Source organism: Sesamum indicum, linkage group LG6, assembly GCF_000512975.1.
Source record: "Sesamum indicum cultivar Zhongzhi No. 13 linkage group LG6, S_indicum_v1.0, whole genome shotgun sequence".
Taxonomy (NCBI): Eukaryota; Viridiplantae; Streptophyta; class Magnoliopsida; order Lamiales; family Pedaliaceae; genus Sesamum; species Sesamum indicum.
In genome coordinates this window covers 23,434,943-23,452,840 of record NC_026150.1, presented here as the reverse complement: position 1 = coordinate 23,452,840, position 17,898 = coordinate 23,434,943, and the positions used below count along the sequence as shown (strand labels likewise).

The 17,898-nt window shown below is 33.5% G+C and overlaps 1 protein-coding gene across 1 annotated transcript; it reads left to right on the top strand.

The window, feature by feature from the left end:
- LOC105165621 (probable serine/threonine-protein kinase PBL23) lies at nt 3,527-6,629 on the top strand. The gene is made up of 6 exons (XM_011084688.2): nt 3,527-3,868; nt 4,440-4,681; nt 4,806-4,941; nt 5,374-5,632; nt 5,751-5,883; nt 6,048-6,629. Exons 1-6 carry the CDS (start codon nt 3,709-3,711, stop codon nt 6,294-6,296), a joined length of 1,179 nt encoding a protein of 392 aa, XP_011082990.1. The 5' UTR covers nt 3,527-3,708; the 3' UTR covers nt 6,297-6,629.

Here is a 17,898-nt window from a genome sequence, read left to right as displayed (position 1 = left end):
TGATTATTTTCAAATATTTTAATTACTTTTTGTCCAGAAAATGGCAGAAAATTTGTCATAATATTTGGATTTGTTTTTTGAGTGTTTTGTTGTATTTTGTGAAGATAGAGAGAGAAAAACAAAGATAAATAAGTGTGTATTAGAGATAGTATGTATGTTAGGATTTATTTTTGGAGATAATTTAAAATAAGTATTGTATGTTTAATGTTGTGTTTCGGGATACAAAAATTACTATTCATTGTCAAATCATGTCTTTTTTATATATATTTATGTATATGTATGTGTATGTATATATATGTATGTATTTATGCTAAAACAGTTTAAAATACATAGATAAGGTATTTTGAATGATGACAAACATTGGGTATGTTTTGACTCGTCCCGAAGATAACTTGAAAATGAAAACAAACATAGCGTATAATTCTTCATCATCTTCTTCACAAATTTTTCTTCTCTTCTAACAAAATTCCATGACCCACCGATTTAAATAAAAATACATTTTATTTTAATCACTTAATATTTTGTACGTAATATTTTCTACATCATTGAAATAATTAAAAATTTCAAAAAATACAAAATAATATAACAATTCTACGCGGTTAATTCATATATTACATTATTTGAATAATGTATTTAAATTTATCACCTCAAATAGAACGTCTAACAAAAAATATTATTAATCTATTACTAGAGTGCATTTAATTATTTATAAAAGTGTATTTACATAAATTATTTTTTTTTATTTCCGTACATATATAATTAGAAAATAATATTTATTTTAATCAACTCACAACTAAATAAATTATATAAATTTTTATACATATATATAAAAGAGACATGATTTGATAATGAACAATATTTTTTTATCTCCCCACTCCCAACATCAAACATACCATACTTATTTTATATTATCTCCAAAAACAAATCCAAACATACACACTATCTCTAACTTATTTTTATTTATCTTTATTTTTCTCTCTCTATCTCCATAAAATAATAAAAAATAAGTTAAAAAACAAAACCAAATATTATGAAAATCTTTCATTATGTTTGGTTTTGTTTTTAACTTATTTTGTGTGGTTTATGGAAATAGAGAGAGAAAAACAAAGATAAATAGGTGTTAGTTAGAGATAGTGTATATGTTTAGATTTGTTTTTGGAGATAATATAAAATAAATATATTATGTTTGATATTGGTTAGTGGGAGACAAAAAATACTGTTCATTGTCAAATCATGTCTCTTTTATATGTATTTATATATATGTATGAATATATGTATATAATTTATTTAGTAGTGAGTGGATTAAAATAAATAGTATTTTCTAATTATTTTTGTATAGAAATGAAAAAATATAATTTATATAAATACACTTTTATAAATAATTAAATGCACTCTAGTCATCCATTAACAATATTTTTGTTAGCCGTTCTATGCAAGGTGATAAATTTAAATATATTATTGAAATAATGTATTATATGAATTAACCGCGTAGAATTGACATATTATTTTGGATTTTTTAAATTTTCTAATTATTCTAATGATGTAGAAAAATATTACATACAAAATATTAAATGGTTAAAATGAATATATTTATATTTAAAAATCAAATACAAACCTTTAACATGTAAATCAACCCTCCAATGCATCCTTCATTTTTCATACAATGTTTGCGAATGAGAGGACAGAATGAAAGTGCAAAATGCATCTAAAGTTACATAAATATATAGCGGAAGGAGTACACTCTCCACCATTATTGTTTCACGGGCGAAACAGTGAAATATTTTGAAAGTATCGATGTATTCATGTATGAATACAGTATACAAGCACTGTTGTATCTGACAGTATAGTAAAAATTAATAAAAGAAAAGCTGATAATATGTCGGTAAAAAGTCAGAAATGAACCAAAAGAGCACATGCTCGGTTGCAGCAATAATAATGGTGATACAGTTGATTCAATAATTCAATTGAAGCCATTTCAATAAATTACAGAAAAAAAAAATTAAAATCGTATTCACTCGAAAATACATAGAAAATCACCCAACCTTGTGACATCACCATCAACTGCGAAGAAATCTGTCGGTGAAATGATCGGCATTTCGGTGAAGAAGCTCAATCTCGCTGTACAGTTGTCGAAACTCGATGGGTGAGGGTCTGTTGGCCTCGACGGACGATGGGCAGACGAATGGTGGTGGTTCACGGGTGTAAGGCGTTCAAGCGGCTGCAAATCGACGCTTGAATGTACAAAGTGGTTCAATATATTACACATTGAAAAGATGGATGAAAATTCAATCGAAACATACCGGAATGTTCACCTTGAGAAGGGGAGTTGATGGGTATACATCTCGGTTGGTGGGCCATCGGAACGGCGACGATGGAGTCGAAATCAAAGGTGGAGAGAAGATGTTCTTTTGCCGTAGGAAGTCGTTGTTTTGCCTGAATGTTCTGTAATTTAGTTGCAGAGTTAGAGTGGGCCACATTTGCAAAATAAAGTAAAACAGTCTAAAATATGGCAGAAAACAACAAGACAAAAAAATCCAAACATGTAAAATTTTTGGCCCATCTCAAAGATGGGCCAAAAACAAAAACAAACATAGTGTTTGTGTATCTTGCACAAATAAAAAATAATTTGTAGCAATAATTTAATTTATTTGAAAGAGAAATGTTACAAAACAACGTTTGATTTGACCATTCCTAACTGACACTGCTACGTCAAGTTGTTTATTAGGCACGGCAATCGCTTTTTATTTTTATAAATAAATAAATTAATTAATATATCAGTATAATTATAATAATTTACGTAAAGTGATATTAACATCTATACGTTCGATGGGATTCGAGTGCATGATGTAATACTTATTTATGGGACTTTAATCTTAGCTTTAATTATTAAGTTAAGAGATTATTGGTAGGTTAGGCAATCACTTAAAAACAATATATCAATAATAATAATATTATACATACGAAAATAAAAAAAAAGTATTTAATAATGGATAATCAGATTAAAAAGTAATTGAGATGGAATTAAATACTATAAATTATAACTTTTATTAAAATTTGATTTTGATGGAATTTAATCCCAAAATAACTATTAGAAAAAGAAACAAAATGACAAGTGTATGAGTTTAGCATTCGGAGCGCAAATTTAACTTGCTCAATTATAAGATCAAATAAACGCTAAGTATCAAAATTCTTATTGATAATATTCATTATTCTCTACCTATTTTATTTAACTATAAATATTCTATTTATTTCATATTTTTTGTTTATCTCTCTATTTGTCTTTATATTTTAGTATTTTTTTTCTCATTCATATTTTTTACAAAAAAATTTAAAAACATATTTTATTCTTGTAAAAGATTGATTACGAGTTAGATTAGAAAAAGAAAAGTGCTAATAAGAAAGAGGAGGAAGTCTCTTGGGGGTTGATATAAAATTTTCACAAAGTATAGGGGGTGCCAACGTAAATAAGATGAAAATTGTCAGGAGTTGGTCTCCGCGCCACAAAAGAAGACAAACACAAACCTGAGAAAGGGAAAGAATCAGACATGAGAGAGAAAGTGAAGAGAGAGACACTGTTCCTCCACTGGGACTGACCCCCATTTGTCACTTCAAACTTAATGCTCTCTCTCTCCCCCACAGCTTCTTCCACTTTCCTGTTGAAATCCATAACAAAAAATTCACCATTTTTCATTGTCATATTCTGTGGCAATGGGAGCAGAAAACGGTGATTACAAGAAGACGGAGCGCATCGTATTGGCTACAGTCCTAGTTTGTGCTTCTCTCGCCGTTGCTTCTTTGCTGGTCGCATTCAGCTACTACTGCTACTTAAGATACAAGCTCTCTAAGCGATTCAAGACCCAACAGAAAAGTCAGTATCTTTAAAGTTTTTTTCTTTTTACTCTTTGCATATATTGCAGCTCTAGCAACTGTGGACTGTGTACTCTCTTGATGAGGAATTTTCTGGAGTATATGTTGTGTCTGGGCTGTTCGTGTAATGTGGGAAAATGATGTGCTCTCTGAGTGGGTAAAGCTGAGATGAAAGCCCAGTTGAGAAATGAGAGTAGTGGTGTATTCTTGAATCTTGCTTTTTTTTTATTGTGGTCCTTTTTCTGTCATTACTATCTTACTATTTAACTGCAGAAAAATGTAGTAGTTGAAATGGGGCAAAATGGAAATTACTATATGTGACAATGTAATAATTAATTAGGCCAAGGAACGGTTGAACCAGGGAAAAGAAGTTGATGGTCACAATTTGAACTCCCCTGAATTTTCTCCTTTGCTAATGAGGTACCATATATGTTGAAATGGTTGCACTAACTGTCAGGTTTACTTACAAGTAGTTGAGCTTATTCCTTGTCCTAGAGAATTGGTCGGTGGATCAATTTTCTGTTTTCTGATTTGCATTTTGTTGTTGTGTCTCTGTTATTATATCTTGGAAGGAGTTCACTATGAGGAGAAAGCTAGCAATTTTGGCAACATCCAAGTTGCGGCTGAAAGAGGGCTTCAAGTCTTTACTTTCAAACAGCTGCATTCGGCCACCGGTGGATTTGGAAAGTCTAATGTCATTGGACATGGTGCTTTCGGAATGGTATATAGGGGAGTTCTCCAAAATGGGAGGAAAGTTGCAGTTAAGTTGATGGATCAAGCTGGAAAACAGGGAGAGGATGAGTTTACAGCAGAGGTCTGATTTTTATGCTGGATTTCCCTAGTACAATTTGGTGGAACTTGAAGGTCGACTAATCTTGCATGCATATCTGTGTGTATGCATTGTTTTCTTCTTATTGGCTTCCTAATTGAAATGATAGGTGGAGTTGTTAGGCCGGCTATGTTCACCGTACTTGCTGTTGTTGATCGGCTACTGTTCAGAGAGCAACCGTAAATTGCTGGTTTACGAGTTCATGGCCAATGGAGGACTGCAGGAACATTTGTATCCCATCAGTGGTAATTATTTTTTTCAGTTACCTGTCTGAAGTTGTTCGCTTCTCTAATTTCATATATCACACCCTGTAGGTAACCCCTTTTTATATCATATCTTGTTGCCATTTCCAAAACCATTTCCATCAGGAAAAGTCTGAAAATTCACTATCTTTTGCAAGTGCTGGAACCAAACAGTAGGCACTCCTTATCTGTTTGTTGGAATTGATTCATTTCCTTGTCTTTAGTCAATTGAATTGTGTGTGGTGCTTTGATCTTGTATCATGATTAATAAGTAAATGCATCATCTGCTTGATTTGATTTTATTGGACAGAGATGCTCTAGCTTATGCAAGAAGACGAGCAGCTAATTGAATCTTTTGAATTATACTTCTCAACAATCATTTAGAACTTACTTCATTACAACTTCTATTTCTGATTTTCTGCTTTGAACATTCAGGTAATAAAACTGTTTCTTCAAATTTAAACTGGGAAACTCGGTTGAGGATAGCTTTAGAGGCAGCCAAAGGTTTGGAGTACCTCCACGAACATATTAGTCCACCAGTAATTCATAGAGATTTCAAAAGCAGCAACATCCTTCTCGACAAAAACTTTCATGCCAAAGTTTCTGACTTTGGACTGGCCAAGCTTGGGTCTGAGAAAGCCGGTGGGCATGTTTCAACACGAGTCTTGGGCACCCAGGGATATGTTGCACCTGAGTAAGACTGGCACTCTTCTCAATTCTCTATATACCTCCACAAATCATACATTTTTTCACCTTCTAAAGCAATTTCTATCGATCTCGAGTTGACAGCTTCTGATTCTTTGTTCCTGCAGATATGCTTTAACTGGGCATCTGACCACAAAATCAGATGTGTATAGCTATGGAGTAGTCCTTCTGGAGCTGCTGACTGGCAGAGTTCCAGTTGATATGAAAAGGCCTCCTGGTGAAGGTGTTCTTGTGTCTTGGGTATGTTTCTCATTCATTTCCAGTTTTAAATACCACAATTTATTAGTAGACCTGTTACTTTGACGAAAATAGTTAGCATTACCTTCAATAACCTTAATACATTTACTAGTCGGCCTTAAAACCATCTTAATTGATTGGACTCTCTCTCCCTCTCTCTCTGTCAGGCTTTGCCCCAGCTTACAGATAGAGACAAGGTTGGTGAGATTATGGATCCGGCTTTAGAGGGTCAGTATTCAATGAAGGAGGTCGTCCAAGTTGCCGCAATTGCTGCTATGTGTGTGCAACCAGAGGCTGATTATAGGCCACTGATGGCTGACGTTGTGCAGTCACTCGTCCCTTTAGTCAAGCATCATAGACCTACAAAGGCAGGTAACTTTCCCAGTTTTCACGCCATGCAGTCTCCTGATGCATAGGCAGTTAAGAAATTCGGGTGGAAACTGCTAGTTTCAGATAGTATTCCTCCCATATTTCTCTAATCTAACATGATAAACATTCCTTGCGACTCTTGGGGCTTGTCTTGATTTTAGCAGTTGGTCATTGAAGGTAGAAACTACATAGATCAGTAGACTTTCAGGGGAGGAAGACTCCTTTACTCTGTAGAACTTTTATTTAGGATTGGAGCTTATTAACTAGTGATTAAGATTGGGATTTTACTAAAACTCATAATTCACATGTGATTAAGAAGTATATGTACTGGTACTAACTTGTTTCTGTGCAATGTTGATCAAATGTAGTTTAATTTCATAGTTCCATCCTTGCAAATGTGCTGAAATTACGAATGGCTTTGCTCCCTTTCAGACATTAATTCTTGTTTCGTGTTTGGATTGATGGATTTATAGCAATGGATTTCACGTTCACAATAACAATCTATGAGCTTGTTTGGATAATTTCATGTTATGAACAATGTCTGATTGTTTGTGTTTTCATTTTCAGTTTTCAGCTTTTAAAACAATAATTAAAATAAAGATATGTTTGTTTGTACGTATTCTCATTAAAAATATATTAATTTGATACCACCATTCAATATAAAGCCCAATCTCGTTAACTAATCCAAACATATTCTTATTTCACATGAATTGTGGAAAGAGTCTCGTATAACTTAGCAAATGCAACCCACAACAGAGTATGTGGTATTCCGACAGCCTTCTTTGGGTCCACTGTCCTCGCTGCCTACAAGTCAAAATTTGCTTTGTGGGATGTCCTTCATAGTCTGCTCAACCCTCCCATGCCATTGTTCTACATTTGTGAGGATCTTTCTCAAGACAAGAGCACACTGTTAGCCAACTCTGGCCTCCTATCCATCAGATACTCCAATCTTGCCAACCTCAAATCCACATCCTTTCCATTCTTCAACCAGAAGTTGTCAATGACTGTAGGTTCATGATCCAAATACGCAGCATTTTGTGCATCGTGGCGAGAGCTCATTCCAACGTGTTGTTTAGGTTTGACTGAGCGTCTAGTGGGCAAGTTCCTAACAATCGTGTGCTGAGATAAGCACGCCATGACTTGTAGAATAATTGTGCATTTCTTGAAGTGAGCTTTGCTGCGGGCGATAAGTATCGTATCGCCACCATAGCTTAAGGCTGTTGGGGTGGCGGAGAACCTCTTCCTCGTACAGGTAATCCTCTTCACATGGGTAGAGATCTTGCGGTGATTGACATTTGGTTGCGCATGTCGTGGGGTCCATTTGCAAGAGGAGTCTGAATGATACGATCGTCCTACCCAGAGGGCTATGGCTATGCCATACTCAAATATGACAACAAGAACCTAATCACGACCATCTTCTCGTCTCCATAAAAATCATTGGTTGTGCCAAATTGCGAGAAGGGGTTGGGAGAAATAATATAGGGTGAATACTATAGTTAATGCTTAAATTTGCGATTAGAATCACTTACTTTCTCAAATTCGTCTTTTGTTCATCCATCTAACCATTTTTTAATGAAAATTTGTGGCTTTTGACTTTTTGGAATTAAAGGGCATATTTAAATTTATTTTTTTCACTTTAATTTCTTAAGTTTTTAAAATTGTCAAAGTAGCCATATTTTGGAACGGAGAATTCCTTAAGCTTTTTACCGAATATAAATGCACTCAAAACGAATTTATTTTACATAAGTCGATCGGATCATAATCACCATACAATATTAATAATTTCACATGATTCTATATTATGTAATTGCATTATTCATATGTTTCCCTTTGCTATGATCTAGAATTGTTCATACTTACATTGAAAAATGTTGACAATATTATTGTGCATGTTCACTTTGACAGCTGAAAGTATAGTTAAACAATGTCCGGTTACTAAAAAGAAACTTATATTCGTAATGGAACCTAACTCAATTGACAAAATTGAGGTCCCGTAACTATAAATTTATGGGTTTAAATCCATCAATCATGTGGGAGTTGTTGTTAATAAGTTTTTGTCTACTTCAAGGGAAATTGCATTTTTCGTCCTATATTTTAGAATCAGTACACTTTTATTCCATTGATTGCGGAATTTTCATTAATGCTCAAATAAGTTACAAAATTCTCGCTTTTATACTACAAGAAAATGACGCCTAGCATTAACATTCGATTCTAGTACAATGTTGTTAGCTTATACCGATACAATCAATCAAATTGGCATTAGAAATATGTTTGGAATTTTACGATGCAGTTTTGTTTTCAGCTTCTTGGAATCCACTGCGTCCAAAGCTATCTGCAACTCTGTTATGGTAGCAATCAATCTTTGAGAAGACAAATGCACATTTTGATCCTTTGAAGAGCGAAGCCAAAACCAAACATATAAGCCATCCAAATATCTTCAAACCCGACTGTTCCTTCACCTTATAGTACATTTGAAGATTTTTAGAAATATCACAGATAATTTTGAGAAGTCTTTTAGATAGTTCATAGCTTGTTGAGTAATATTTTCTAGATAATTCATGGCTTTTAGATATTTAAAGAAACCTAGAAATATCCTAGATAATTTTTCAAGAAATCTTCTAGATAGTTTATGGCCTGTTGAGTAATAGTTTCTAGATAGTTCATGACTTGTTGAGTAATTCATTAATTACGACCATAGATGTATGATTGATAACCTTTCACCAAGTAGTATAAATAGGCCTTGGTGGAAGACGAAATGTGTAGAGAAAAAACTATGCAATAAACTGCTAGATAACCTTCTCCTTGTTCTCTTAGCCTTCTTGCATCTCTTCTATTTAAGTCGCCTTTCAATCTACCCTTGTTTTCCAAATTTCAAACTACTCAAGTTAATATTCTTTTAAAGGGATAATTATATTTTCTCTCCTGAGATTTGGTGTAATTACACCTAAACCCTCTGTGGCTTGAAAAATTACATTTAGCACCCCTAAAATTTGCTTCCGTCTAATAAATAAATCCCTTTATTAGTCAAAATTCATATTTTCTAGATACTTCATGGCTTCTAGATACTTAAAGAAAGCTAGAAATATCCTAGATAATTTTGAAAAATCTTCTAAATAGTTCATGGACTGTTGAGTGATATTTTTCAGATAGTTCATGACTTATAGATTTTTAAAGAAATCTCGAAATATCCTAGATAAATTTGAGAAATCTTCTAAATAGTTCATGGCTTGATGAGTAGTTTATTGATTACGACTACAGATGTATGAGTAATAACCTTCCACCAAGTACTATAAATAGGCATTAGTGGGAGATGAAATGTGTAGAGAAGGGCTATTTTTATATGAAGGGCTTGTCCCATGCGGGCGACGGAGTCAGTGATGAATGCTAGTACCATTAATTATCGGTTCCGTAGTTCAGTTGGTTAGAGCGTTGGTCTTATGAGCCGAAGTAATTATCGGACCATCCTTTTGCTTGCAATACTCAATGTGTATAGAAAAAACTATGCAATAAACTACTAGATATCCTTGTCCTAGTTCTCTTAGCTTTCTTGCTCCTCTTCTATTTATCTAGTCACCTTCCAATCGACCTTGTTTTCCAAATTTCAAACTACTCAAAATTAATATTCTTTTAAAGGGATAATTATATTCTCCTTCCCTAAGGTTTGGATAATTACACTTAAACTCTTTGTGACTTAAAAAATTACATCTAACACCTCTAAAATTTGCTTCATTCTAACAAATAAGTCCCTTCGTTAGTCAAAATTAGCTAAATTTGCTAATATTAACAAAAAAAATATATATTTACGCAATTCAGACTAATCTATGTGTTAGTCAAAATTCAGTCCAGAAAAATGTGAACTTTTCCCTTTTCTATGCAATTCAGACTAACTGTCTACTATTTTTGTTCTAACATTGAAATCCGCCTCGAAAAACTCTTGGGAGACTCCGAGCATTGGGCGGTGATTGAGTGCGTTGAGGTTCGTCACCCTGTAATTTAGTAAACCGATCACTCGAAAATCTAGTTCAGTCAAAAGATGTTCTTTGAAGATAGGAATTTTTAAAAGAAAACGAAAAATATATGTCGCTATGAAGGCTTAATTATTTAAATATTACTTAAAAATAATAATAACAAAAGTAAAATATTTTTAAAATGTATAACACAAATATTGCAAGAAATTTAGTTGCATATTAATATTTGTGTTATATATTTTTAAAATATTATATATATATTTTTTAATATTTAAAGAATTAAACCCTATATGAATAAACTGGACATTCTTGATTTTAATTATTTTTTTGCATAATTATAATTATACTTCAAATATATATATATATATACATACATACATATTGCATATTTATAGTTGCAAAAAAAAAAATCATAGTTTGGTTAACATTTCACATATTTGACAAAAGAAAAGGTGAAAAATATTATTACTTAGATGAATCCTTTTTTTTTTTTCACGACAGTCAACTATTTATTTACTTATTTTTGTAGTCATAATTATTGAAGAAGCCTATCTGTAGACCAAAAAAAGATATGACCTGTTTGATTATTCCATAAATATAGGATTATTATATTTTATATAATTTTGTATGTACTTTTTTGAATTTATCGTTAAATTATAAATCAATTAACAAGGGTACTTAACCAATGTGAATTTTAGAAAATTCTAGGGAAAATTTGAATCGTGGTTGAATGATTCTCAAAATATTATCAAGTACAAGATTAAGTTAAATCGACACCAATTTTCATAAATTTCAAACTTAAACTAATCAGTGTGTGCTAGCAAAGTTTGGACGAAGGCACCTCCAACCTTCCTCAGCTGCTAGACATTGCTTTATGTCTGATTATTACCATTAATAATAGGGACAATTACACCTTCATCTCCTAAAAGTTGGTGTAATTGCACGTAGTTTTTTTGTTATTTGAAAAATTATATCTAACACTCATGAAGTTTGTTTTTATTTAACAAATAAGTTCCCGTTTTGTAAAAATGAAAATATCTCATACGTCTTCACTCGTTAATATGTGAGGGGTATATCTTCCTCGTTATACGCATAATTTAGTTCTAGAAAAATTATTTGACTTGCAATAAGCCAGTAATTAGTCAATCGGAGTTAATATAATTATTTTTTAATATCAACAAATTTGATAAATTTTATCTAATAAATAAACTTATTTGTGCTAAAAAAGAGTTTATATGTAATTATACCATATTTCAAAAGAGAAAAGTGTAATTATCCCTTAATAATATCTTTCTTGACTCTCCCCTATATATAAAGACTAATAAAGTGGAGGAGAAAAATATAACAAAAATCAATTTTTCCTAATTGGTTCTCCTCTTCTCCTATTTGTCGTTGCTGATTTGTCTTTCCACTACTTGCAAGGTATTATAAAATGGGATAATTACATTTACAATTCTTCACTTATCGTTTTTTCACACAAATTATTTTTGCTTTTTGAAAAAATACAGAAACTACTCCTGACAGTCTTTAGAACTCAAAATGCCCTTGTTGACTTGGTCAAACTTTGATATAATTTTTTAAGGATAAAAATGCCTTCAGGGGTGTCTATGTAATTACCAAAAAATAGAAAGGGTGTTAAAGTAACGTATGTGGGGATGAGTAATATGACCCGTAAATTCTTTTTATTATTTATATCAATTATTAATTTATAAACACTAGAAAACAATTATTTTATCACAATAATGAATTTCAAAGTTTCAGTAGCAGTAATTATTTTGTAAAAATTATAATTAAGAAGAAGTAGTGATAAAATATTATGCATAAAGTTTGATCTAAAGCAATTACCGATACATGTATAGCGACAGTAGTCACTTATACTCACTAAATTGTCATTATAGATGTGTCATTACTTATTGGGCAAAAGACAATTTTCGTCCCACAACTATAGGCCATTTTCGTTTTAGTCCCGTAAGTTTCTAGGGTTTCAATTTGGTCCCGTAAAACTGAAAAATTCGCAATTTCAGCCCAAATTTGGCCGGAAAATTTTGTGGATCGCCGGAAAAAGTCACATGCGATGCATGTGACTTTTAAAATTGGGGGCTCGATCCTGATTGGCTGGAGAAGTTGACGTGGCGCATACGTGGAAATTAAAAAAAAAAAATCGACGGAAAATCAAAGTCTTGAAATCCCCACCATTCGCCGCCACCTTCTCTCTTCAATTCCGCCGCCGTTACTTGGAATTTCTAGCCACCACATATACCATTCGATTACCCATAATAAGGAGAACAAAACCCCTCAACCAATTTTGCGATCCGACCACGACAACGACTGGACTTTGAAATTGACCGCCGCGGACAATTCCCGTCGATTCGCCAGCGACAGGACGACCCACGATCGCGGATTGGTACCATTGGATTCGTCTCCTCACTGCGGTTCTAATGGGACTAGTCTCATCCATTTTCATCAACTAGGTGCAAAGATCCATCGTTTTGAAGATCTCAGTCGTCGTCCGCCGTGACTGCACCTTCCGCCAGCGTTTTCTCTTTCATCTGAACGAACCACCGGCTCGGAAGACCATCGTTGAACGCCTCTCGTTCTGGCGAATCTTTTGAGACCAGTCCCATCAATTTTGGTCACCTCTGTGCAAAGATCCGACAAAAGCCGTCCTCCGCCTTTGCCATTCTTTTGAGATCGTTTTTTTTTTTTTTAAATTTCCACGTATGTGCCACATATGCACCACATCAGCTTCTCCAGCCAATCAAAATCGAGCCCCCAATTTTAAAAGTCACATGCATCGCATGTGACTTTTTCCGGCGACCCACAAAATTTTCCGGCCAAATTTGGACTGAAATTACGAATTTTTCAGTTTTACGGGACCAAATTGAAACCCTAGAAATTTACGGGACTAAAACGAAAATGGCCTATAGCTGTGGGACGAAAATTGTCTTTTGCCCTTACTTATTTATTGTGATAAATTTATGTTACAATTCAAGATAGTTCATAACTTCTAGATATTAAAAGAAACCTAGAAATATATCCTAGATAATTTTGAAAAATTTTCTAAAAATAGTTCATGGTTTGTTGAGCAATTCATTATTTGCAACTACAAATGTATGATCAAGAACCTTCCACTATGTAGTATAAATAGGCCTTAAAAGAAGATGAAATGTGTAGAGAAAAACTATACAATAAACTACTAGATATCCTTCTCCTAGCTATCTTAGCCTTCTTGCTCTTCTTTTACTGATTTAACCAACACCTTCCAGTCTAGCATTGTTCTCCAAATTTCAAAGTACTCGAACTAATATTCTTTCTTCACCAATTCTTTTTTTCTAAAATAAAATACTAACAGGAACATCAAGCCCGACAATGTTCTTTTAGACCAGAATGATGGCATCTTCTTGACCGATTTTGCGTATGGCCTCATTTTATGAGAGCAAGCCGTCAATTTTGATCTACTAATATTGGAGCAGCATATTGGATGATGCCCTAGAAGACGAAATCAGCCAAGGCTGATATAAGGTTGTTTAGGATCACTGCATATTAGCCCATGGGAGGCCTCCCTGTCTACCCAAATCGAAATGTCTGATCAAGAAAATGAGGCGGGTTTAATTTTTTTTTTTTCCTGATTTGCACAGCATTGAAACAAGAATTCAGCGAGAGTTTTACTTTAATGATTGATCTGTGCCTTAAAAAAGATCCATTCGAAAGAAAATTTGCAGCGGAATTGTTGAAATGTGATTTTTCAATAGAAAGCAACACTGAAGATCCTGATTTCTAGCCAATAAGCTGTTGCCGTAGGGACTATCTAAAGTGGAGTAAAGTTTCAGAAAATCACCAAATAAGGAAGAAGATGTAGGGAGAAATTGCTCGATGGAGAAAATATTAAATACTGAGTGTTCAGTCTAGAAAAATGTAAATTTTTCACTTTTCTACGCAATTTAAATTAACGGTTCTACTACTATTTCTGTTCTAACACTAAAATCTCGAAGACTCCAAGGATTGGGGAATGACTGAGTGCGATAAGATTTGCCACATGGTAAATGCACTGAACAAATCACTTGAAGATCTAAGAGATTAACGCCAAAATGAGATAGTGTGGTCAGAAGATGTTCTTAGAAGATAGGAATTTTTAAAAGAAAATAAAAAAGACTATGTCGCTACGAAGGCTTAATTATTTAAATACTAACCCCAAAAAAAATAATAAGAAAAATAGAATATTTTTAAAAGAAATTCGATTGCATATTAATGTTGGTAATGATGCTAATGAACAAAAAAGCCAATACAGAATGTGAGTCAGAAAATAAGAAGACCTCTACGCCAACGGCACTATCGCACTTGTGGGACAGGCATGTCACTTTTAGCAATTATAATTATTGTATTCTTTTTGGTATTATATAAATTATAAATTAAATTTCAAACTTATTAATTAATTAATAAGTAATTATAAAAAATAAAAAATATAAAAATAATAAAAAAAATATAAGAATGGAGTTATGGAGTGTACAAGTTTTTAGTAGAAGATGACCGCGAAACATTTCTTTAGTAGCACAACCAGAGCATTTTCAGTATACATATGCAAAATCAAAAACAAGAATGTCATTATGTTTCCAAGTAGACATGAATTTTGGTAGTACTAAATTCTTGAATATGAAAACAAAATTATTATCCCATCATCGGCCTGTTTTTATGTCAAGTATGAACAGAAAGTCTCTAACTTACATGGATAACTACTGCATGTTTTCAGCCAGAGAACTGTCCCTTGGAGAGCTTAGGAATAAGCTTGATACTGATATCATCGTATGGATTCTGTTGATGTACATCTACAAGTCCATTACTCTTCACAACCTGCAAGAAAAAAGAATATTATTAGTCTAATTTCTTTGGACACTGTCGATTTAGAAGGCAGTTGCAGAAGGGAGCCGCATAGACTTTAGCACTTTCCGACGTCTCATAAAACATGTGAGCTCATAGAACATATACAAGTGGTTGTAATTCTGTGCAATTTTACGCAAATCTCAAAACCATTGGAGAATCCAAGTGCTTCAGAGAATGCTGTTCTTCATGATTCCGGGGTGAAGAAAAGCAGTCATCAGGCAACAATACTCCTGTAACTGTAGAGCAGGTCGCCTTATCCGTGTTGATTTGCTCTTCCAGGAATTTGTCGGGGTCAGAACGATCAGGCAATATTGGTGAACTATTGAAATCAAAACCATGTCTAGCATGGCCCATGATTTCAATACTTGGCGAATCTTGAGGACTGCTATTTCTGATATTTCCATCATTAGCTCTTAACTGATTAGGAGGAGGAGGATACTCAGAACCAGCAGCCGCATCCACTTCAATGGGAGGAGGAATGCTGCAAGCGTAAACATCAAATTCATAACTTACTCAAGAGTGATGATGTATAGTTGAACTTTGGCAGGCAATGAACAGCCTAACTCAAGAGTGATGATGTATAGTTGAACTTTGGCAGGCATTGGCCCTGATCCTGAATTATCTTCTATGAATGACGAAGCCGTAAAATCATGCTGCAGTGGAGAAAAAAGATCCATAGATTAGCATAACCTTTAAATGCAACAATTCTCTCACAATAGGACGTAAAACAGGGCGCACCTCATCAACTCTGATGACAATATAATTCATCTTTCCCAGTTGGAATTTGCTCTGTGTGACAGAATATCCGAGGCCGATAGTAAATGTTATTGGGGATCAAGGGGGAAAATTAGGAACCAGGAAGCAGCATGATCACAACTTAAATTTTCATATGCAATATCAATAACCAGACAAAGTAATGTCATCCTTGCGCTTGAGATGAGAATCCTCACACCTGAAAATTTGAACCCCTCAATTTATCTACCCTCTATAGCTAGTAAAGAAAGAGTTAAAGATCTTCAGCAAGAACTTATCAGTCCTTATCATAATCATCCGATTCCAAGGAATCCAAGCTCAAACTTTCCCAGCAAAGTGATGGCATGAAATGGGGCATGAGTTGCATCGTCAGGAAGGTTGGCGTTTATACATTTTATTGCATTCTGTGCATCTTCTAAAACATAGTCAACTTGTTTCAAGCACATCCGCACAACTCCAAGCAGAAGGTCTGCCGACGTTCTCAGCCAAATAGGCACGTCAGGATGTTCTGTAAATCAAGTTCCAAAATAATAATCAAGTTTCAAGAAATCATCCAAAAAGGCTAGTAACATAAAGTTTGAAAGATAGCTCATGGAAATTAAGAACAAAGCCAAATGAGTAGCACCATCCGACCAAGAAGTAGGAATTGCAACTAGATAACAGTATCATGCTGTTAAGAACTTTCATTTCATCAGGTAAAGACTATAAGAAAAAAGAACAACAAGCAGAGTGTGTGGAAACATAAACACGCCCGAGGATGAAACATAAACCCACAAATCAAGAATCAGCTTCTCGTCTACCGTCAACCTATCAAAACCAACCAATCAAGATTCTTTCTTGACACTAAATTACTAAGGAAAACACATAATCATGCACCACCCCTTTATCTTGATTTACTCAATTCTCTACAACACGAAATAAAACCAAACCAAAAACAACGTGAAAAACATCGTATGCTTATCGAGTACGGAGGGCACGTTGATTGAAACGTAATCAGACTGTTGAGCTTGTGCGGCACACCAAATAACTTTCCTTCCCAAGAGCGTATGCGAGTAGAACATCTCCTCCTCCTCCTTGGACGTGCCTGTAACAAGCAGTAATAACTTTCTATACGGGGGATGAGGGGGTTGAGCCGGTGGAGCACAGACAATAAGTGGCTGTGTGTAAAACGGGAGGAGCGTGCATGTGTTTTGAGGTATGTATAGGATCTTGGATCCCTATTGTAATACCACTGTGCGTAAGTAAATATTGATGCATGGATTCAGTTTGTGGCCATTATCCCTCTCTCTCTCTCTCTCTCTCTCTCTCTCTCTCTCACACACACACACACACACACACACACACACGCACCCTCTTTCTCCCTCTAGAATTAAAAAAATATTTTTTACTATTTCATTTTTCTAGCATTCAAAAAAAAGAAAATAGTCAATTATTTAATAATAAATTATTATAGTTAAATAAAAATAATATTGATATTGATATTATATTTATTGAAAAATATAAATTCAAAATATTATAAATTATACGACTAGAAATAACCATTGCATTAACAGAGAAAATCTAAATTATATATATATATTAATATTCAACTAGCATGAATTTACATATATATTATTTTTATTCAAAAATTTAGGTAATTATTCGTCATTTTTTTTATTTATAAAAAAAATTATCTATTGATTTTTTATTTGGATTAAACTAATGTGTACTATTTATAAAGCATTTTAAAATTTTTTAAAACAAAATATATTAAAAAAACAAATAATTTGATTATAATAGTATCATGTTTAGTAGTATAAGCAACAAGCAAGTTGAGTAGAGAATTTAATAAAATAAAGACGCCCAAGACTTGAGAGGTGATTGACTACTACAAAGAGAAATTAACCAAAATACAAAAAAAAAATAAAGTTTGGGAAAGTTAGGAATGTATGAGATTTAAAGGTGGTAGGCTCATTTAATTGATTCAATAAATGTCATATTAACGGATATTAATTTATCTAAACTTTCGTAAGTCGAGATTTTTCACAAGTAAATCTGATATAATTTCTCG

What these genes read in the sequence shown, in the direction of transcription:
- LOC105165621 (XM_011084688.2), top strand. Translation starts at nt 3,709, where the DNA reads ATGGGAGCAGAAAACGGTGATTACAAGAAGACGGAGCGCATCGTATTG. An exon ending in ATTCAAGACCCAACAGAAAA is followed by an intron (nt 3,869 to 4,439) that starts GTCAGTATCTTT and finishes ATATCTTGGAAG; the next exon opens with GAGTTCACTATGAGGAGAAA. An exon ending in CAGGGATATGTTGCACCTGA is followed by an intron (nt 5,633 to 5,750) that starts GTAAGACTGGCA and finishes TTGTTCCTGCAG; the next exon opens with ATATGCTTTAACTGGGCATC.